General features: G+C 42.9%; 1 protein-coding gene across 1 annotated transcript in view; it reads left to right on the top strand.

Moving 5' to 3' along the window:
• The window catches only part of TMTC1 (transmembrane and tetratricopeptide repeat containing 1), a gene marked incomplete at its 5' end in the record, with an annotated part of 45,053 nt that overhangs the window by 16,596 nt on the left and 4,900 nt on the right, over positions 1–23,557 (top strand). Inside the window, 3 exons of the mRNA XM_009700948.1 lie at positions 7,674–7,817; positions 15,321–15,429; positions 20,612–20,714. Of these exons, the coding sequence (XP_009699250.1) occupies positions 7,674–7,817; positions 15,321–15,429; positions 20,612–20,714 (356 nt within the window). The remainder of the gene's footprint in view (positions 1–7,673; positions 7,818–15,320; positions 15,430–20,611; positions 20,715–23,557) is intronic.

The raw sequence follows: 23,557 nt of genomic DNA, 5'->3' as shown, positions 1-23,557 counted from the left end.
GGAAAGGTTTTATTTATTTATATTTAGCTATGACATTGTTTGACTTAAAATTCTTTTTTTTCTCCTCAACTCTCTCTCTTAAGCTTCTACCCCTGCTCAAGTTTGAAAATTTAATGAAAATTCATAAATTGTAATATTGTTTAATGTGCTACAGGTTTGGTTTTTAAATGGCATACTTCTCAATTTTTATTTTTTTTTTTAATGGATGCCACGCTCAAAGAATTCATGGGGCTTTTGTCAATTTACAGATTAAAACTATTCAGCTTCTCTTTTTTTCACATTTCTGTCCTGGAGAGGTTTCCCTCTTTATTAGGGTACAGCACAACTGCTGTCCCCAGTGCTCTGCCCATCAGCCTTGGGGACTCACCCTGGTGAAAGATTTTGCTGGTGGCAGGGCACCCATGGGCTGCTGTTCCTGCCGGACACGGTGAGAAGTCATACAGCCAGGACCTTTCTTCCTTCCACCGATCCCTGGCTGCAATTCTATTTACACTGAATTGGCCTCTGGAGATCCCAGCTGAGATCAAGATCCTGCTGTGCTGGCCACAGGCTGTAGCTGGAAGTTGTCATCACAGCAGAGGGCTTGTGCTGTGAGCAGAGAGGCAATAGTACGGGGCAGGGAAGTTTTATTGTTGTCACTTTAGTGACAGGGTATGGAGACCCTGAGAGACAAGTTGTCCTAGGCCATGTGGGAGATGTGGCAGAGATGAGCACCATCTCTCCATGTCCATGTTGTGGGTGCTCAGTGCCAAAATGTGGGTGACTTCTGCCCACTAGAAAATAGAAGACATTTGAGGTGGGCTGGGGTACCCAAGGCATCTGTGGGGGACCCCCCCACACACCCTTCAGCAGCAGAGGGGGGAGAACACCGTGGATGGGGGCCTGAAATAGTTGTAGGCACTGGTGATCAGGCACCCCCCAGCCCCCCGACCTCTTGAGCAGGACCTCCATCAGGAACTGATGGTCTATGTAATGCCAGTGAAGACCCTAATGCGACCCACAGAGCTGCTCAGGGATGCTCTGAGAGCCCTCAGCACCATACTGGGGTGGGATCGCTCCCTGTCTTATTCCTAGCATTGTGTCAGGCCCTGACCGAACCACCTCATAGCTGAGTACGTGGAAATGGGTGTGATGTAATACACAATGCGAGCCATGCTGTGTACAGCCAGGAGTCTGACTGCTTTGTCACGCTTTCACTGAAGCAGATTATGCCTGAGGCTTTCAAAGGAACCTAAAAGTGTTAGATCTCTCACTTGCCTGACTTTCAACAGGATTTCCAGGTGGTTTTTTTTTTTTAAATATAAAAAATCCCAGCCTGCCACAAACCTTCTGCTAAGCTGAAGGGTGTTGCCTTTGAGGAAATATTGATGCAACTACTAAAACTCTTGAAGAAAAAAACAGCTGCTGCTTAATATTGCAGGATCATCTCTCCCTTTTTAAAAAGAATTGAAATACTGAAAATTGAAGGTCTTTTTGAGAAGGCCATAGGATCTGGTTCCGTGTCCTATACATCTCCACATAATGTAGAGCAGCTCTTGGAACAAGGTGCCACGCTATCACGAGGCCATGGCCCGAGCTCTTGCCAGTACAGGATTGTTCCCCGTAGGATGACTGGTCTCAGAATTACATCAAGTCAAGTTTTAATTCAACCTGACATAGAGCTTTATTGAGAACTTACATAAATACTTGAAAATAAGTGTGATGTAATATTAAAATTGGAAAATTGGCTTGAAATAGTATACTGAAGTAAATATAAAATGGGCGGTATAAAAATTTGGCACAGATGCAACATTATTCATGTAACATTCTTACTTTTGTTGGCAAAATGATGCCAATAAAATATTATGGTATGTGTTGGAATGGGGCAGAACGTGCCTTAAAAACAAGTTGCCATGCTGCAAGCAAGTAATTGGGCTTGGGTAATTAAGGGCTGACTCTGCACGCTTGATCTGGCTGAAGTGAGCCTCGTGGATGCTGAGTGTTGCGGTAGGGTCTTGCAGGCACCAGGAGAGCTGAGAGCGGGTAGCAGGGAGGTGTCCTGCGCTATGGAGGACTGGTGGGAGAAGGTCTGTCCCAGGGCTCTTCAGCCCTTCTTCTCCTCTTACCATGAGAGAGGTAACACAACCTGTGTTCTCACAGCAGTGCAGCAGTGGTAATTAATCACAGCTGCTTCAAAGGTGGAGTGTTCCCCGTGAGTGCTAAGTTTAAACGCATTCTTTAATCAAAAGATGCATTAACAAAAAACAGGCATGCTAGATGTCCCTAGCTGAATCAGTTGATTTTTCTTTCTAGCAGAAATGAATACTCGGAGCCCCTTTGAATATCGTGCAAGATGATGCAGGCAGGTTTTTTCTTTCTGCTGTGTTGCCATGGCGTGGCCGTTAGGTTAATGATGGCCAGTGTTGCTTACAGCTTTTATAATGGTTTTAAGGACTCATGCTTTAAGTTACTAGAAGCATGCTTTCGACAGGCTTATTATCGATGCATGGAGGGTGGCAAGGGGTTGGGCGCTTGGCTGGGCATCAGGGAGAGTCACTCCGGTGCGCAACATCTCTGGGTGGTCCCAGCTCCGAGAGGTGGCTCTGGGCTGCTTTCAATAACTTCTTTTATTGTGCAGTGGCTCCGGGGGGCTGCCCGGACCCTTGAAAGCTGGCGTTGCAGCCTTTTCCATGCTGTTCGTGGTAGTTTCCCAGGCTAATTGCACGTTAGTCTGGCCTCATCCACTGTTGCTCTCTGCTCCCACACAGCGATGGCTGTGCAAAACCCACATAACACTGTTAAGAGCGAGTGGGGAGTTGTAACGCTGATGCCTTTTGCCCCCTGAATACCTCTGGCACCAGACCAAGGGCCGTTTAAAGGCAGGACTCCGAGCAGAGCTTGCTAGTTGTTTAAGTGGTCTCTCTCAATCTGAATTAAAAGAATTAAAATTCTTGGTGGATTACCGGTTGTAGTCATGACAACAAATTCCCTTTCTTTCTCTTTTTTCTGGAATTGTCCTGTAGTTCAGATATGGTGCCAAACAAAATCCCTAAATTTTTTTTAAAAAACTAATGTTTCAGGTAATAGCAGCATTAAATTAAAAAGCAAAATAAATGGTCATCAGCATTTTGATGACCGTATATGTTTTATGCCTGGTATCTTCTTCTGAAACTGGAAATCTCTTGACTGTGCAAGTCAATAAAGCTTTTGTTCAGTAGTATTAGAGGGAATTTTGTTAGCCTAAAAGAAGTGGGGATAATTACTAACAGGAGTTCTTGTGCAGTGTATACCTGTAATAGTTAAAGGGAAAGATGCTTAAATTTATTCTGACAATTACAGATACAGCACTGGAGGAATCATTTGAATTATTCATTCTGCAACAAGGAAACATCCCACTTGTCTTCTCTTTAGAAATGAAATCCTAGTCTGATTTAAAATATACTTTTATAGGTTCGTTTCCTTTTTTCTAAAGTAATTTTGCCATTTCAAGATTTCTATTATAATTACCTGTGAATGTAGGTTTTTAACAAAAATTATTCTGATTTCTAAAAGAAAGAAGCAGCTGATTTTTTTACATTAACTGCTTCTTGTTGAATAAGTTTAGTGAAATTCAGCTTTCTTTCATAAATAATGCAGCACTTGCATTTGATTAGGTGAAGCCTAGAGGAATTTCTACCTAATCAGATGCATAGCAAGAAGGATATTGCCTGCAGACTGTTACCGTTATCAATGGTGGTGGCAAGGAAAATACAGCTCCATGTGTGTCCAGATAGAAAGCTTTGTTTCTTAAGAGAAGTTGCAAAACAAGGTATGTATGTTCCAACAACTGATTGCTTGCATCTCAGAATGTCCTGACTATTTGTAAAACAAGGTCTGGCTTCTGAGTATTATCATTACTGTGGCATGAAGAGATTCCAGGTTAACTGGAGACCTCCTTATCCTGGTAATGTGTTTCTGACCCTTCCAAGAACAAAGGCATGTGGGGAAGAGACAATCTTTGCATCAGAGAGCTAAGATCAAAATAAGTAAAGTAGACATCAGGAATTATTGGGACCAAGTCCAAAAGCCTTGAAAAACAGCAGAAACCTCCCAATAACATAAAAAGGGAGGAAAAAATGTGCATATACCTCCATTCATTAAAACAATAGATCACATGCAGCAAAAACCAAGGCTGTTTGCAAATGGTGTATCTGCAAGTTTTGGAGAAACATTTTGAGAACTCTTGAGTAAATGTTGCTTTAATAAGTCACCTGTGGTCAAGTTTTATGCTGTTCTGTAAATCCAGACTTTGTTCTACTCTGTTCTTATCCCCAGGAAGCTGTTATTAACAGCAGTAGATGTACATGAACAGAGGGTAGTTTAAAGAAGGCCGTTAGTCCTTTAGTCAACATCTATAGTAATAAATAAAAAAGGATCTGGTCCCCATTCTGTAGCACTGAGGCCAACTGGCATAAATTCACCTCCAGGTATTCAGTAAGTGTTTATATCCTCTGAGAGACAGTGGCCAAGCCCAAGCTGACTTTTGGGACCAAACCCTGGTCTGGGCTCGGCCCTGGACTGCTCCTGAGAACTATTTGAGGGTGATGTCAAACTGTTGGGGATCATGTTAACAGTATAACAGGGTGAATGGTCGTGGGCTCAGGCTCTGGCTCTGGTTACTTTACTAGAGGCAATGCTCTCCTAGGGCTTGGTTATGCTTTCTGCTGAAATCAGTTGAGTGGCATCTTGCTCTACTGCTGTAGATACTGTATAGCAGTAATATTCCAAATAAAACTGTAAAGAACTGAACCCTAATGGCAAGGCCCAACACCACTGCATTATCTTACTGTGCTCAGATTTTTCTCTTAATGTTTCTTCAGATATGTAAAATTGCAAATGTCGGAAGTTCTTCAGACCAGTTGCTAAACAGGTTTAATCTGGTGATTTCTGCTAGCTGAGGTTCTGGCTTTTCACTTAGATTTCTTGGAAAGGGCAATGAGATGTAATGAATAAATGTAAAACACAAGAAATAGAGCCCAGGCTACATGGGAGACGTGCTTGCATCCTGTGATTTGCTGTCGAGAGGTTTTAGTGCTGAGCTCAGAAGTGTATTTATGGAGCTGCTGGTCAGAACTGTGCAATTTAAAGGTAAAATCAGTTCTCTTTTTTAATCTTGAGTTTTCATTCCTCTCCAAATTGGTGCAAGCAAATCTCCTGGGGCCTAAAATGTCATGGGAGCACTACAGGCCAAGAACAGAATTAATTTCAGAAAGTTTGAGAGCAAAACCATCAGGTTTAGGGCTGTAAAATGTTAATCTGTTTCTGACTTTCTCAAGAATTGTCTGAAATACTTTTGCCCACTCATAACTCAAGCGACTTCATGTCAGCTATTAGAGCTGATTTTATGTGGGAGTACTGACAGAAGTAGTGCACGGTTTTTATCATAGCCCACTGGGAAAAAAGTCTCAAAACTGTAACTACTAGACCGTTTTTTTTGGTCCAAAACAATGTCAAAATCCCATGGAAGGAATGGGGAACAAGGCTGAGCCCTTGGTCATTTGCCCTAAGGTAGATAGGATGTTCTTCGCTCGAGACTCTGGTCAAGGTATCACACAGAGCTGCATCCCAAGTGAAGAGTAAGCAAGCTCGATCCTTTCCATTGCTTCCCTGCTGTTGCTGTTGGAAAGCATTACTCCCAACCTGCTTCACCTTGGGAGGCTTAGCCTTGATGACCAGTGGATTTTAGAGCCAAGGTTAAGCCTCAACACTATATCTTCATCACCCTCTTGTTCTTTGTTGATGCTTCTCCAAGCTCAGGCAGCTTCTCAGGTCCTGAAGTGCATCAGGCTCACTGGGTAGCTTCAGTAATGGAAAGTGATACTATTTCTGTGCCAACTGCAGTCTCACCATGAATTTCTTACTCTTTGCTACTCTGTGACAACATCAATTGGGGAACTCTTCAAAAATCACTTAAGCAGCAAATGCAGGTAGCGAGGGTGAATGGAGACACTGGGCAATGCACCTGAGGGCTTGCAGCAGCAGAAGTGGTTACCTCTGAGAGACGGGATGCTTGTCTGTATGGGAGGGCTGTTGACAGAGTCTGCAGTCATTAGTTATATGAGTGGTGGTCACTACATTTATCTTTTGTCATTACAATAGGCTGTTTTAAAAAACGTATGTGGCTGCATCCTTGAATGATCTCTCCTCAACTATGTGGCTTTGCAATCCTTGTCTGCTAGGCTTGATGTTGGGTGGAAAAATGACTTTGGGCTCTTCTCTTACTTAGTTGTAGGAAGCATCCTGGGTTTGTTACTGGTGCATGTCCATTTCTCCTGGAGTTCCCTCATGCATTCCCAGCTTCACCCCCAAGTAAGAACTTGCCAAAATCACTTATGTGCTGTGGAGTGAAAATGTGACTGATACATGTTGCAGCAGTGTATAAAATACTAAATTATTCATGGTACTTAAGCACAGAAGATCCCAGGGCTGAACTGACATAATGAAAAACTCCAGGCAAAAAAAACCACCATGGAATTTCTTGGATTAAAAACAGTTGCAAACTTTAGAGTCAAACTATATTATAGAGTCTTAATCCCTTCTTCCTTTAAATGCCTCTCCTCATGCTGTACCCTGCGCTATCATAGCCAACTACTTTTAATGTCATTATCCCATGATACTACTTTTAATGTCACTTTCCCATGAACAGGGACATAAGGCAAAGAAATGTCAGATGACTTGTCCTCATCCAAAATAGAAAATCTGCAGTGGCAGTGGGATTTGCAACTAGGTCTTCTCAAACCAAAGCTTTGACCATCTTAACCAGCTTCCTCTCTATCATGAATCAAGTCATCATCTGGAAGGGTCACAAAGGGTCCTGGGTGCTAAATCTTGCCCTGGATCACTGTCACCTCTGGAGTTTTCTGGTGAAAGACCTGCAAACCAGAATATTAATGTAGGAGCACAACTTTGAGAATTTAAGCAGCTGAATGGACCATGATATGCTGCTTAAAATTATCCATGAATTAACAAAGATGCACTGGGGCCAATATGTAGAGCTACAACTGAAACAGGTAGATTTAAAGATCAACAGATCATTTAAAAGGGGAACTGAACCAAGTGGTTTTTACCACTAGAAGCTTGGGGAATTCATACTGTTAAGCAGCCTGTTTCCAGATTTTTTTATCATTTTGCTTGGTCCTGAAAACATTGTTCAACAGCTGATTTCAAGTTTCCTTTTGCACTTTATTATCACTTTTATTGTGGAAAATGGATTAAAAACCCCACAAAACAGATCAATTTAAACAGTGTTGTGTTGGTTTCTGTATATGTCAAAACTTATTTCCATTGGAAATGTATTTTTGACAAAGCAGTTCTTGCTTGTTTGAAAAACATTTTGAATAAAAACGTTCAAGATGCTTTAGTCGTTTTTCCTTTTGCTTGGAGGGTAAAATAGATTTTCAAAGCTGTTCAATGTTCCCTTTTGCCCTGGAGGCACACAGGAACTGTAGGAGAAGATTTGATTTGCAGTCTCTTTGGGAGTTGAAAAGGTTCGTCAGGATTCCATCAGGACCTGCAGCAAATAAAGGGAAAACAGTGTTTCCTAGCTGATGTCCTTCCCTTTACCGAGAGCCGAACAACAGTGGTGGCAGCATTAGTGACCTCAGCTTTATTTCTCAATTAATGAGTGTCTGTAACTTGATATTTCATTTTCCTAGACTGTACCCTCGTCACGCAAGTGCTCTCAACAACTTGGGGACATTGACCAAAGATGTGGTGGAGGCAAAGGACTACTACAGACGGGCCCTTCAGTTAAACCCCCAGCACAATCGAGCTCTCTTCAATCTTGGCAACCTGCTCAAGTAAGTTGAACGCAAAACTGTCACCAAGGAAATTCACATTCTCTCTAGAGACATCACCAAAGTAGTTTTTTCTGCCATCTGGTGAAGGAATGACATTATTTCTTAGTGCCGGCCAAAAGTGTTGGCACAAAGGTGAGACTTACCTTGGATATCCTTATGCTGTCTGCCGCATCACTTCATGTGCTGTTTACAATTGTGTTTCAGTTGGAGGGAATTCACTTGCTCCAAATCAGGCATCAAAAATGAAGTTCCTAAACCCAACTAGTCACCTGGCGTTCTCATCTCAGTGGAGAGGTATGAGCCTTTGCAGTGGAGCAAGCCATATTGTTCACAGACAGGCATCTGATGCAGATCTAATAAATAACACAGATCCAATAAATCCCTCTCTGTGAGTTCCCACTTCTCCTCATTAGCTGTATGGAAGGTTGATGTGTAGTTTAGGCATAAGCAGCTAACTCTGAGATGCTCAGAGCAACAGAAGGTTCATCCCGCTGCAGAGTGGTGGGTCTGTATTTGAGGGGAAAGCTAGTTTACATCCCTATACACTTACTCTGCTGAGCAAGAAAACAAATTAATCAGCTCATAATTTCACTGTTACTTACAGTGTCAGCCTTTAGCAAGGAGAATAGCAGATGATCATAATCATGCAAATTAATTTGACTAACCATGTCTAAAGATTGAACTTAGATCTACACAAGAAGCTTTGTCAGTATGATAAGATCTGCTAGGGATGCAATTTAAAAAAAGTAAAATATCTCTATTCCTGCATTGCTATTTTGCACTAGCAAAAAAACCCTTTGTTTCTGTGAGGATAGTGTGTTATATGCTGACAGAACTGCATAAGCTACAGCAGTAAAAGTGCATTTTTGCTGATATAAACTGCACCTATTTTGCTGGTAATAGGTCTCTGGTAAATCTTTTAGAGCAGATTGGGCTTTAGTGTTGGACTGGTTTTAAAGTGACACTGTCGCATCAAAACATACTTGATCTTTCTGGTTCTGAAATGTTACTTGAGTGTGAGTTTATATGAGGATATTAAGTGGATTGCTGAAGTTCTGCCTGGTCCGTTCGGTAGTGGAGAAATTATCAGAATATTACAAGCAAACCTGATGGTTTGAAGTTAGAATATGGCAGATGAGTAATTCTTAAATAGAAAGTAGGTGAGTGCTTTACTGGAAATACTCACAAGAAAGAAAAATGGTGAAGAGTCTTATTATAAGAGAAATGGAAGGTCTTTGTATTATTCATCAGATTTAGTTGATTGAAATTAATCTTAGGTGATAATGGTGTTTAAAAATACATATTGTCCTTTTAATCCATCATGTTTGCCTTAGTTATTATTCTCTGTGATTTTTAAAAAAATATAAAATATTAATTCAAAAGGACATAAGCCAGAAGCAGCACCAGGACATCCCGTGTCAATAACACTTAAATCTGGCCTGTTGATGGGCTCTTATGACCCAGCAGTTGGATAGAAACTGGATTTGTTGAACTGGCAAAGCACAAAGGAGACATGAGGGAAAATCTCTTAGAACTGCTGTTTGGTTTGTGTGCAATATGTCATGCTTTTCCTAATGTGATAGTTAAGACATTGTGTGTACTGTTGGACTACATGTGCTCTGCGTCCTTCTGCGGTGCCGTATATTGTGGTATGCTAAAGGTGTGTGATGCTTGTGCTAAACTTGTTAAAAGAAAGTGCTTGGGTTCTACCTGCCCTTTTTCCACACCCTTTTGCTCCCATTTTCTAAACTTACTTTAGGCTTCCAAAACAACTTAGTGCATCTGGACACACCAATAGCATTAATTATAATAGAAACTGGGTGTTCTCATCTCCCTGTTCAGCTTTAAAAAAAAAGTGAAAAAATAGATAGAGTTCATGGTGGAAGGATTAGCACATATGTAAAGCAAATGCTGCGTGGGCAGATCCTATATGAATGTCTCCCCTAAAATGCTAGTCCAAACCCCTTTGCCAGCACCTTTCCTGGATCATCCATCAACTTAGCAGAGATCATCAGCTGTGCTGGAGCATGAGGCGACTTGTGAGATGACCAGACAGAAAAGAGGCAGAGATTTCAAGCTCGTCCTTCCTACAACTTTGTCTTTATTTATGTTTTCTACCTGTGTCTCTAAATTATCCTTTCATATATATGTTTATAGCCAACCGTATTCTGCAGACACTAATGCTAGTATAATCTAGGTAATAAAATAAAATCTACAGAATATTACAGGCAGATATTACTTTCTGGCTGCACTATGAGACATTATGAAGAGTGTTTTGATTTTTAAACGTATGGCAGAGAGAGGATAAATGGTCAAGCCATAAAATCATTTTCTGTCCTCTTTGCAGAGGCTTCGGTGCATGGTGCAGATCAGGAAAAGCCAGATCTGCAACACTTCAGGCATGTCCGGTAACAGCACTGCTTGTACTGGGACATGTAACGAAACTGTCTGGCATGGGGATTTCCCAGTTGAATTCTGCTGAGTTCCTAATACCCACTCCTGCTTGTAGCATGGAAATCTGATGGCAGATACTAGATTTCACCTCCTCTGGAGTGCTAAGAAAGGGGAACTCCAGGATTTTGGAAGGATGGGTTTGCTATTCCCATGTGGGAATCTGCCTCTCGTTATTCCCTCTAAATAAGCTCCCTATTTAAGCATCCATTGCTTGTGATTTAAGCTTGAGTAAAACTCTGCTTTGAGGACCACAGGGTGGAATTTTTATGTTTTTTTCTGCAGAAGTCCTAGATGAAAAAGGGTGTTTCCATTTTCTGTTTGCACATAATGACAACAGCTATGTGCCAGAAGATGAATGTTCTCAGGAAACATTGCAGGGTAATGGCTCTGGTTTTGTTTACATATCCTAAAATAAAGTTGTATGTCATCATTTTCTTGCCTAATATAAATATTGGGGAGTAGATAATTAAACAGTGCCAACAGATTTCTTAGTTAAAATAGACACAAAAGATGGCCTACCTAAAAGTGAGAAACTTCTTTCTCTGCTTTCATGGTCTGTGGTCAGTGACACAGAGCAGCCTGGTGCTGCTTTCTTGTATTTTGTTTTGAAGTTTCCCATTATATAAATATTTAACTCCTTTATATAGGTTCAGTTTTGTTGAGATACAGCTTGAAAAACTGAGATAAATATCATTCAGAATACCTCACAAATTTATAGCCTGTGGAATATTCTCTAAAGAGACATGGAATAAAATATTATGAACATTTGAAGTAAATGTCTATCTCGGCTTTCTGTTGCAGGAAGAATGGGAGAGAACTTTTTATTTGTGCTACTGTATCTATCCATACCTAAAGTACTCCAATATTCAGTACAGTACTTCTTATGAAGAAAAGCCTCATAACTTTTGCATGCTTTGAGAGTGTTATGGCTTCATTTTCAAGGGGAAAGTGAAATGCCTAGAAACAAAGTCCACTGAAATCTTGAGTTTATTTAAAGGACTGATTCTCTGTTGAATGTAGAGTAACACACAATGTGTCCTGTGCGTTTGTTGCCGTGATTTAGTCCAAGTTTAGCAAACCCATCTATTCAGAGGAAGGAGGACTGTCTGCCCTCTCTGATACAGGCTTCTGGATATGTATGTATGTGAATGTGCTGACACAACCTTGTGTAACTGTCTGAAGATGCTGAAAAACATCAGATAGATATTATTTGTATTGAGATTTAAGATCTTAATAGAGAGTGAAACATTCCTCCCTTCCATTCAAAGAAGCAAACTGAGTGATGATGCTCAGTGTTACTACATCTGACTTTCTGGATGGTCTCTGGTAAGGATACTCTTCATTGAATGAAGTGCTGTAGTTATCCATCAGTATAACATACACATTGTAGCTCCTTTATTAAAAAAACAACCTCTGGCAGTGTCAAATTTACAGTAGATTAAAAAAATAACTTAGGTTGGAATGGAGCTCTGGACATCATTTGGTTGGAGATCAAGCCCACTACTCAGAGGAAGTCTAATTGGATCAGGTTGCTCAGGGCTGTGAACAGCTGAATCTTGAACACCTCCAAGGACAGAGGTACCACAGCCTCTCCATGCAACCTGTTCCAGTGTTTGACGACCCTCATGGTAAAAAATATTTCTCTTTATATCTAATCAGAAGTTCCCACGTTCTTATTTGCATCTTTTGGCTCTTGTCCTGTCACTGTGCACCTCAGAGAAGAGTCTGGCTCTGGCTTCTCTATATCCTCCGACCAGGTCATTGCAGGCAGCACTGAAGTCACCTCTGAGCCTTCTCTTCTCTGGGCTGCACAGACATGGCTCGCTCAGCCTCTCCTCAATGCAACGGGTGCTCCAGCCCTAACCTTCTTTAGTGGCCCTCTGTTGGGCTTCCTCCAGTAAGTCCATGCCTTTCTTGCACTGGGGAGCCCAACTCTGGACAGACATTGTTCCAGATGTGGTCTCACAAGTATCATATAAAGGGGAAGGATCACTTCCCAGGACCCACTATTGGCCGCCTTTGCCATGTAGGGTACATTGCTGGCCCATGATCAATTTGTTGTCCACCAGGACCCCAGTCGTCCCCCAACCTGTGCTTGTGCACAGGGTTATCCCACTCTGGGTGCAGGATTTGCATTTGCTTTTGTTGGACTTCATGAGGTTCCTGTCAGACCTGGTCCCTCTGAAAAGCTCTGCCTTGCAGTGGATTGCCCACTCCCCCACTTTGGTGTCATCCACATAGTATAGATGAATGGCAAAGGACTGCATCTAAGTTATCTGAATCAGTTTTAAACCAGGGAGTGGAACAGGCTTAGAGGGTTCCTTTCAGACAGGCAGAGTTAGACACTGCAAGCTCCCCTTGGATTATGGTGTGAAACCAAGATGAGATGTTCAGAACAGTTGTGGAGACCTTGTTGAGTTCTGTGTTTCTGGCTTTAATGCAGTCAAACTAACTTCACAAAATAAAACAAATCTTGAAAGTTAAAAAGTCCTCTAGAGCACTAGTTCCTAGGTTACTCTTTCTGTTGCAAATGAAATTTGCTCCAGCGCTAACAGCACACACACAGCCCCATGCATCACCAGACTTCTGCGGGGTGGTTTCAGCTGATGCTTCTCCAACTGTGGGGCACTTGCTAAAAAATGGAAGAGATGCTCCTGGTGGAAAGAGCTGGTCCTTGCTCTTGGCTCGAGCGTGCTGCTTGTAGAGGGGAGGCTGGGAGCTCAAGTGGAAGAGGGAGTCAGGAGAGGGCATTGTAAGGCAAGGTAATTTGGAGAAAAATTGGATTAAGTGATCAGAGACTTCTCATGTCAGTTGAATTTGTTCCTCTCTCTGTCATAGTGAAAGTATACATTACCTAGCTTTTCCTGCTCCAGATCCCCAGTTTAAGGTAAATTAGTGTATCGGACTGTTCTTCTAATGCTCTGTGCTCTCCCAAATTGCAGGAGATTTATATAAGCAACAGCCTCGATCCTGCAAAGTGCTGGCCTTGATCCAGGAAAGCACTTCAGCCAGTAATTAATTTTCAACTTGCATACATAAAAGTTAAGTACGCATTTAAGTGCTTGGCCAGATCGCTTGGTATCTTGCAGGCCTGAGCCCTCTGAGAAACTACTGGATCTGCTTTTTTTAATGTAATTCAGTCTGTCACATAAAAAGATGCCATAATCTTTCCCTCTCTACCCCCCCTTTCAGGAGACAAACGTTGTTCTTGGATCAAACGAAAAAAAAAAAGGCCATTTTGAAAAAAAGAGTAATTAAGAGGGCTGCCCCGTGTTCGGAGTGCATGCTTGTGGTTAATAATGGGAACTTTTACTGCTGCTGAGTGGATCACTTAATCCTTTTATTTCTGTAGCTGGCATTTCCTACATTTTTTTTCCAAACATCAATACTTTTATAAAGCAGTCATCTGTTTTTGATTTATAAAAATGTGTCATGAAACTCTAGCCAAGGGATCCAAAAGTTTTATAAATTGACAAGCTAGCTAGTCTTTAATTAGTGTAGGAGAAAAGTGGTTCTTTATTTGTTTTTGCTTCATTCATGTAATTTATATGGAACACCACTAGAAGAAGAAAAAGACTGGCACAACTGGTTTTACTTAGCTTAATGCAGAGCCAAAATATTCTTCCAGTTATACAACTAGAAAGGGAAAAAATCTGCAAAGCCACACATATTATCGGCTGAAATTTGCACCTTATAAACAAGATCTGGTTACTTGACCATGTCACTCAGATGAAATCTAAGGCCAAAGCGGCAAGGTGTTCACATATTTTCTGTGTCCCAGAGCTCTTTGTTTCTTTTTGTAAGCCCTGCTATTCATATTCTTTGTACACTCAACACAAGGAAAATGTTGTTCCAGACCAGCTAAACGTCCTTAGATGTTTGTTCAGGAAGCCTTCTCATTTCTCCAAGGAAAGAAATACAGAGTGATACTGGAGAAATTGTAGCTAAAATAAATAAACATACTTAGATTTTTGTTCAGGAAACCTTTTCTGTTTTACATGGCAGTAAATGCAGAGCAATGCTGGAAAAAAAACTTAGCTTATCAGCCTAGCCATCTCTCAACTATCTCTGTTCATAATCCTTAGGATCTGAAGAACAGACTACTCCAGCCTAATGATTGACTTGCTGAGGAATTATTTAGAGATCTCAGGCAGATTTAACTGAGCAATATTTTAATTTCTAAGTATTAATTTAACTAAGTCATAAGTGGATCTATAACAGCACTCCTTGTCTAGGAACATGCAAAGACTCTGCGGAGGTTTTTTAAGCAAATGCAAATGTTTTGGCATCTCCAACCTACTGATGTGAGAGCAGGGTTGGTGAGAGCAAGTGTCCTGTTCCCAGGTCAGTCACTGCCTCAGTGACATGACTGGGGCCAGACCTCCAGAAGCTGACTGCAAACCCAGTGTTACCCCAACAGCATCCTTTCCCATAGGGCCTGCGACTTCCCAAGGACATCCCTGGGAGGCTCTTGTGCAGTACTTCATGCCTGGGGACACTTTTGCTATCTTGTCTTTCATGTATCTTTAACTCCTGATGAGATGAATGGGGCAGAATTTGATGTATTTGCCAGAAAGAGAAATATTGAGAGGAGATGTACAGCAGGACTGGAGAAGTTTACAAAATCTAGTGGTTATCACTCAACAGACAGACCACGTGGCCTAAAATGCTTGCCTGATAGCCAAAATAAAATACTTTTTGCTCTTTGGTGTGTGGGGTTGAGGAATGCACTGTTTTGGGGATGTTTTGTCTTCACTGAGATCATTGCACAGTGCTCAGTAAGACAGTCACCAGAATAGCAGACCAAACGGCAGGTTCATTAAAGCCTATGTCCTCCCAGCTCCTGAGAGTAACACATGGAAACAGCGATGGGCCAAGGAGACTCTGGGTGCGCACACTGGAGAGGAGACATGAGTGAATCATTGAGTCTTTGTTGAAAAGATCAAGCTGAGGACTTTCACATCTCTGTCAAGTAATCAGTGGGATGAGCTAAACATGTGCTCACAGGAACATTCCTTTCTTTTTTTCCCCTCCTTTCCTGTCCTGCAGGTCACAAGGGAAGAAGGAGGAAGCTGTAATCTTACTGCGGGACTCCATTAAGTACGGCCCAGAGTTCGCAGATGCTTATTCAAGCCTGGCCTCACTGCTAGCCGAACAGGTAACCGGCATCGCTCGAGCGCTCGTGCCTTCTGCGCATGTGTATGCACTGCTGCGACAGCTGCAACACCGCCTGCGCATCCCAGCGGAGCACCTCACCTTGCACACGTGCAGTGGCAGGCGTGGGTCTGCGGCTGTCTGCAGAGAGCTCTCAGGCTGCTTTAGAGATGACTTTTTCAGGATGGAAGGCAACTCATTCGCAGTGAGTAATTACACCCACATGAGGTGGCTCTAAATTAAATCACTGTTGAAGTTGTGAGTAAATACCCTCCCTGCAGCTCCCCGCATCTATGGCAAAGTCTTAATCCATTGCACCTTGAATGTTGTGACAACAGAATAGGTGAGCACTTCTCCCTCAGACACGCACACCTACGTAGATAACCTTGAGATTTCATAATAAATCTATCCAAAGCTAGGAAATGTCAGAAACCAGATGGCCTCTGCAGCCTGAATTCTGCCCCTTGCATGCACACATCGGGATGTGGCCCTTAATTACCATGGTAGATGATGATGTACAGGAGGTGGGAAGGCTCGCTAGCTTTATGTTGCTCTTAATGAGCAGCTGTTCGATATTTTAACCTCATTGTTCAATATGTGCCCCAGGCCTTATTTACTGCACATGGCCTGGGCTGCACTCTGGAGGTGGGATTACTCATTTCCTCTCGGGCTTGTTCCCCATGCTCATTACTCAGAGCTCTCCCTACTTGCTATAGTTAGCTAGTTTATTTCTACAAGGTCCCTGTGAGGTGAAATATTGTCCCTGCAGAGGAAAAGGGAAATTGAGGCACAAAATGCTTGAGTTCAGAAGAAGCCACGAAGTGTGGGTGCCCACATCGAGACCGCCAAGCTCTGCTTTTCTCCACACCTGCAGCAGCAGATAAGGGATGCTGTGCTTCGGGCGTTGCTCCCACAGACTGCAGCCACAACCGGTGGCCCCAGTCTGGGGTTACTAGGGTGGGTGACAAGGTTCTCATAACTGCACTGCTCCAGCAGACATCTGCAAACCGTTTGAAAACTGATTTTTTTTTCCCCCCCAAGTTTCAGATCTAACAGTTCCATGGCACAAGGTGCTAAAGCTTTCTTAAAAGGTTGCCAAAGGCAAATAGAGACAAAGCAAAACAGTATCATCTTTCACTGTTTTCCATTAATCTGGTTAGTGAAATCTTCTGTCCATAAGGGAAGTAGATACATTTCTGCAAAACTATAGGCAGAGGTCTTGTTCTAGTTTAGGCTTCTTTAATGATATAGACACTCTGCAAAACTCACCTGTGATATATGTGGCTTACTGAAAGATGTGCTATTTTATTTTCCCTCTTAAGTCACTTTCAAATATTTGAATATTATTAATATCAGCTGCAGGGACCTAGAAATATAGTATATGAACTGAAAGAAGAGCCTCATTGCATGGCAACTGTGTTTTGAATAAGCCTGTCAATGAAGAGTCTTCTGCAAGTACAGGAAATGAGTCCTCTGCAGTAATACCTGGTTTTAATATTAATTGAAATTATTAATTAAAGCCATCGATTGTAAGGTCAACAGGGCAGTAAAACCGTTATAGCGTCCCAAGGCCTTCTGCCCAAAGCAAATGCCATTGTAAGTCCAGCAATAATTCATCTACTGATATGTACAGATTGTTCATCCTCTTGTGACCTGAGTAAGTGGTAGGGAAAAAAGATAGTTAGTTCAATTTCCTCAGAAAATAGTGATTTCCTGCAGGCTTTTAACACCTTCTCATGTTCAGCCACAGCAGATGACAATCTGCTTGTGTAGCTCTTGCCTCGTGTACCCAACCTAGTGATCGCAGTAGGGGCTGTCCTACAAATACGTGCTGCTGCCCGTGGCTGTAGCCTGCAGAATCACACCCTAATGCTGTGTGCTTCCTGGAGGCAGCAGTTTTGGCGTCTTCAGCCCAAAGGATGATGACAGGACTCCATTTTTCAGTTTTGAGTTTTCCTCTTTGTCTAAGCGATAGTGTCCAAAATGACTAAAAGTTATAAACCTGTTTTTCTGTCTGCCTGTGGCCCAAAGTCTGAGAAGCCAGGCAGTATGCAGTAGGCTGCATGGACAGCATCGCGGTGGAGCTTCGGGGAAGGGAGCACAAACTGGTTCCCTCTTGCTGCAGGGTGATAGAAAGGGGCTGAAGTGCCATAAGTGGCACAATAAAATAACTCACATGAGGTGACTGTGCCCACGGCAAACCGCTGCTCCTCCAGCTTTGCACTAAGGCTAGGAAGGGGGAAATGGGGGGATGCAGCTCAGTGAAATAGTGCTGGGATTGCCTTGGTCAGTCCCGCACAGCGTGTTCCCCCCGTCTTAAAGGCGATGAATCTCAAGGAGGGCTTATGGGTCCTTTCCTCCTACAGCTGTAGAAAACGATCCTAAAAGGAATGTCTCATGTGCCAGGGAATTAGCCTGTAACTCAGTGTAATTGCCCCTTTTCTCTCTATGATAGTTGATTCTGAAGCCAGAGCTGACGTCGAAAAAACCGCCACCACATTGTATAGAACAGTTTGGCTTGCTTGTGCCTTTTATAAATGCTTGCCCTTCTTCCTGCTCTTTCTGCTTGGTATCGTAACTCAGTCACAATGTATTGTTGTTTTCCTTGTTTTCCATGATCACTGCAGTGGTGCTAATATCAGAAATCAAACATTTTTGTTTGCCGTTTTCGCAACACTCATGTAACACTGGTTCCCCAGGATTTACTCTGATGCACTTGAACAGCACCTTCTCCCCAGCTCTTGCAGTTTCAGCAGCCATCTCGTGCTGCTTGGTGGCTCTTTTCAGGCCCCAGTTTCTGGATTCAAGTGATTTTGTGTGTATGTGTGTAATAATATCAGCCTACACTAAGAGAAAGAAACTTTTAACCCACTTAGCTGGAGAGGAGAGCCTACTCAGGCGTAACCAGACTGAAAAACTGAGCCATAAAAAAAAACAGACTTAAAAACTCTGGAGTTCAACAGAGAGATCCTCACATGCATAATTTTTTTAATATCATAAAAATCTCATACATTTTTTAAGCTAATCTTCTGAATTTTGTGAGGTTGATGAATGTTTCATGAAGGTCTGGGAGTGGCATTATTAAGTGTTGATGAGAATCAAGCCTTGATGAACTTACAGCATTTCTCCCAAGAAAAGGAGAGGCTGTGAGGCAGAAAGCTCTGGCACAAAAAGCTGGTCCCACCCTTCACAATTTCTGACTGCACTTAATGCAAACACTTTGTTAGAGAAGTCATCCCAGACTCTGCACTGAGGCTGACGCATGCAGGGTCAGAATGTTAGGTGCTAAAAAGCCAATGCAACCATGATAAAAATGCTAGAAGTGCTCGGTATTGGTGAGTGTGATTGTTTTGATGTGGGACACTGCTAATCCAGTTTCACACAGCCCTTCCATGATTTAAAGATTGGGTTTATGATAAGTAAATAAAATGACATACATACACACAGAGCTACATTCTTTGGCTGAAAATTAAAATCAGAGGAAAAGAAACTAATATAGAAATCTTTGAAAATATGCTTTTTAATGTCTTGGTAACACAGATATTTTCTCAAAAAATTGCTTTTCATTTTAGTCAATTCTGATGATCACTACACTTTTCCTGACCCCGCAGGACAATGATATGATGTCAAATTCACATAAATATATCCAAAATGTCCAAACTTAAGAACTTTTTAAAAGTGTGTTTCTGTGTTTTATCACACACTATCTTTTTTGCTGGCTGACCTTTATCATGTAAATGTGAAACCACTTAACCATGGCAAACCATGTGCTTTCATCAAGTCATACTCTTCCAATGCAATTAATTCCAGCTCTCCAGTTCTGAAATAGGAGGTGAGAAAGTAGTCCAGACATTTAAGCAGGTACAGAGCAAAAGCTGCTGTCAGGTACACCCTTTAAATCCAGAGAAAGCCCCGCAGGCTCCAGGATTTGCAGGACTTGAGGAGAGGAGAGTCCAGAGCTGGGAATGGACCGACCTCTTATTTCAATGTGGATTCAGCTCCTGAGCAGGAGGTCTGCCTTGGTGACTCCATACCTTCCTCAGTGGAGACCTGGCTGGCTGGTTTCACTTGGGAGCATCATCAGGAGGCTGTGGAGTTTGTCACCATAGGGCTGTGCCGCTCCATGGAAGGGGAAGAATTCAGAAAAGCGTCTTTAGTGCTGGAGGCTTGCCTGACACCCCTCTGCACCATGCTTGTCTCTGCTGTTCATGGACTCCTTCCATAAACACATCCAACAGCAAAGCTTTGAGGTTAGGGAAGGTGGAAGACTCTGATAACCCATGCTAGCGAGCATGCAGGCAGTGGGCATGCACTAGCTGGAGGAAAATGGAAACCTTATTAAGTTGCTATTTGATCCAAATGAGATACTCTATTTTTATTTCAAGACCAGGCTGCCCATAGCTCAGGTTAGACAGAACCCAGCCAGTGGGACACTTTCCGTAGGCAAAGTTCCCAAAGAAAAGATCTGTATTTTCCAGAAATGCTCAGCACCACAAACCTCCTTGAAATCTATGCAAAATATAAGGGCTCAGTGCATCTGGGAATCAGCGCGGTGACACGTCCCGTCAATCCCAGTGAGCTACGCCTCACATATTGATAACGCCTGGTTTTAATCTGAATCTGTGAGATTTTCCCCACTCTTTCATTGCCCCCCATCCTCCTCCAGCTTCCCTCATCCCCCTGCACGAGCTCCCCATCCTCAAGCCATGACACATGCCAAGCTTTTATTCCTTATATTTTCCCCACTGCTTAGGAAATGAAAAGCAGAGCTCCAGAGGGGAGAAGTTAGGCATTGAGATGCTCATTAAACAAATAAATTAAAATACATCTGCTCCCAGATGACAGGTATTTCTCAACAGAACCAACATGACCCCTGTCACTGTGTGTTTCCCAGCTGGGGCTCACTGATGTTGCACAGGAGCCACTTTTTCCAGCTGTTATTTTGGTTTCACAGGTAGCTCCAATTGCAAATGTATCGGGTAAAGCTGTCAGAATTGCTCTGGAATATCAGACAGCAGCTATATCACATCTATGCCATGGAGTAACATTTTGGCCTCCTAGGTGGTGGGGTGGGCTGGTGCCCCAAGCTCCCTGTGTGGTGAGGGACTTGTCACAAAATGCGGGTATGCAGCAAATGGTGCTGACACCCTTTCTGCCACGGCTAAGAAATCTCCTTCTCTTTTAAGGAACGGCTTAAGGAAGCGGAGGAGATCTATAAAGCTGGCATAGAGAATTGTCCAGAGAGCTCCGATCTGCATAACAACTACGGTGTTTTCTTGGTTGATACTGGTAAGTGAGAAGGAGCAAGGGATTTTCCCTCTCTGCCTTATTTGCTTTGATTTGTTTGTATTCAGCAGTATGCATCTAAAAGGATGTCGAAAGCTTCCAAAGCAATAGATGTGCCTCCACTGTAGCTTGGAAATAAATATCCCCACACTGCTGAGATGGCACAGCATACTGAAATTTGTAATGAATGCAGGGACTGTGCAGCAGTGGCGTTCAGCCCGGCTGTTTCCTTCAGTGTTTTTCTCCATCTTCGCACAGGCAGTTGTCCCCTTCAATCTGAGCTGGGCAGCACCCTGACACTACTGCCGTTTCTCCAGGGAAGCATGGCCACATCAAACCAAATCTCAGGCACACAAGTGGATCGTTACAGTCTTTGGAGCACTTGCAGCTTTACTTGGTGACAAAGAAGCTCTTTGACTATAAAAGTTGAGTGCCACCACTATAAAAACAAACATGGCTTTTAAACCACAATCATCTGTGAAAACAAAACCTAAGATACTGTGGAGGGAATTGATTTCTCAGGAGCTCCGTAATGACATCCAAAGCCTTTCTTTTCTGGGCTCCTAGTTTCCATCCAACTTCTCTGGACTCAGGCACTTCCTGGCATCCACGTAACAACAAAAAAAATGCTGTTGTAATTGTGGCCTTTTATTGTCAGCTTTATAAGCAAGGCCAAGTTTGACAAATGACTAGTGGAAACCAACCTACTGTCTTACTCTGATCCCTCCAGAACAGAGCTGAGACTCAGTGATGAAATATTGTAGGCTTAAAGTGTGTGGTTGCTACCCATTCTGCCCCTTTCACACTGTGTCTGGTTCTGGTGGTGCTTGGGAAGAAAGGACCGTGGTGTCTGTCAGTCTGCCGCTGGCTGTCCTACCTCTGAGCTGATGCTCAGCTATCGCTCTTCTGTAGTACCAGTGTGAAATAAATATGAAGCCAAAATAAGTATTTGTAATCAAAAAAGGCATCACAGCATTAGTGACAGAGCTTGAGGTTCTGAATTTGTGCCCGCCAAAATTCAAGCTTGCAAATAATAAAAATTCCTCAGTGATTTTACTCTGACATTGTACTCATCTTTGCTTGCCAACCCAGATAAACTGTCCAACTCTTGCCAAAAATTGTGGCTCAAACACAGTGCAGTGCACTTTCTATTTTTTGCACTTGTGTATTCTGCCAAAGTCAAAACTAACTTTTCCTGGTTTACTCCTACACTGCCCTACACACAAACAACAGGAAAAAACCCCACTGACTTTTGATACTTCAGGCGTGACGTGTAAGTAACTCTCCTGGAGACATGATAAGGCGTGAATGAAGTGGCTGGGAGTGAGCCCGTCTTTCCTGGCAGGCACAGGGCAATGCTGTGAAGCACCACACCAATTAACTTGCAGGATTTTGTGCAATAAGCCTCCAGCAAGTGTCAGCTCCGGGGAGCCGTAACTGTAGACAGCTCTGCAGTGGCCGTAGACACACAATGTGTCTCCCTTAACCATGCGCTTTACCCCTGTGCGTTGAGCAGGGGGGGCACTGGCTGACTTATGGACTGAGGTGCATGCCCAGCTGCTTCCCAGGATGTTTTGTAGATGTGATTTTCAAAAACATCTGCCTGCTCAGCAGTGGGAGAAGATCGAGGCTGCCGCTGAACATTTTGAAAAAGTCCTACCCTGAAAGATATGACACTGGTCTTGGATGAATTTTAAGTGCTTCTAAATCTCCCTGTAGACGTCCCTTCTCTCTCCTGTAAAGGAGACGCCGAGAAGTATCAGTGTTACTTTTGTGTTGCATAGATAGTCTCAGGAAAACCAAACTAGATCTAAAAAGCTATGAAAATAAAATTCCCATGGCAGCATATGTTCAGTGCCTCAACACATGCAGGCTGTTTTCAAGTTCTGCTTTCCAGCTAGAAATGGCATTAAATACATTGTGAAATGATTTGGCTTGAAAAATGCCAATCCTCAAGAGCTTTGTTGGTGGACAAAGCTCCGTGAGTATTGGTGTTCATCAGGAGATTATCTAGTCTAGAGTGTGCAAACCAATTAAACAAGCACTGGGGTTAAAAATACGGTATTCACGTTGCTGAAATGCTGGAACTTTATACTGTGCCCTGTTAATTTCTTTAGTAGGTAGTCAGGAGGCCCTGCCTGAGGAAAGCACTGCACAATCCTTCTTGAAGAAAGCCATTATTTAGCTAAATAACTATTAGAAATAGACCTTTAGGCTTTTGGGCTAGTGGTCTGGCACCTTTTTGCATAGTGTTGTATTTTGTTGTGGTGCTCGGTGATGTCATGGACTGCGGGACCTCGCACAGGTAGAAGTTTTCACGCAGCGAAGCAGTGCCACCCCATGGCTCCTCTGCAACACAGAGATGGTGCCTACGTGCTCCAAAATAGGCACCTGGACACTTCTGGTCTGGGATTTATTGCCTCGAGGTAGGAATTAGCTGGTCACTGGTACCTAGTCCCAGTCCTGTTGAGCAATGCACAGAGACTAAGCAGGGCCAGCGCAACAGAAGTGGAGGTAATAATCTCTATTTGGCAAGAGCTGAAGCTATTTGCAGCCCTGGTGGGGTTGTGGGGAATACTGGGTGGCTTGTTCTCTGTGTCTCCATTGCCTGTGTCTCCAGTGGGCCAGGGTAGAAGAATGCTCTACCAGGAGATGGGACACGTGCCCCACCCCCGTCTCTGGGGTGGGCTCTCTCCTTAGCACAGCGGGTGCATCCCTGCTGGTCGGAGGGTGCTTTCAGTCAGGAGTCTTCTTCTGGTGACTGTACCCTCAACTTGCAAAAACGCACTCCTAAAAAATCTGTTTCTCAGGATTGTCTCTGAATATTGGGGCCTCAATCTCAGTTT

Source organism: Cariama cristata, unplaced genomic scaffold, assembly GCF_000690535.1.
Source record: "Cariama cristata isolate BGI_N322 unplaced genomic scaffold, ASM69053v1 scaffold25785, whole genome shotgun sequence".
Classification (NCBI taxonomy): domain Eukaryota; kingdom Metazoa; phylum Chordata; class Aves; order Cariamiformes; family Cariamidae; genus Cariama; species Cariama cristata.
This window is presented reverse-complemented; position numbering and strand designations above follow the sequence as displayed.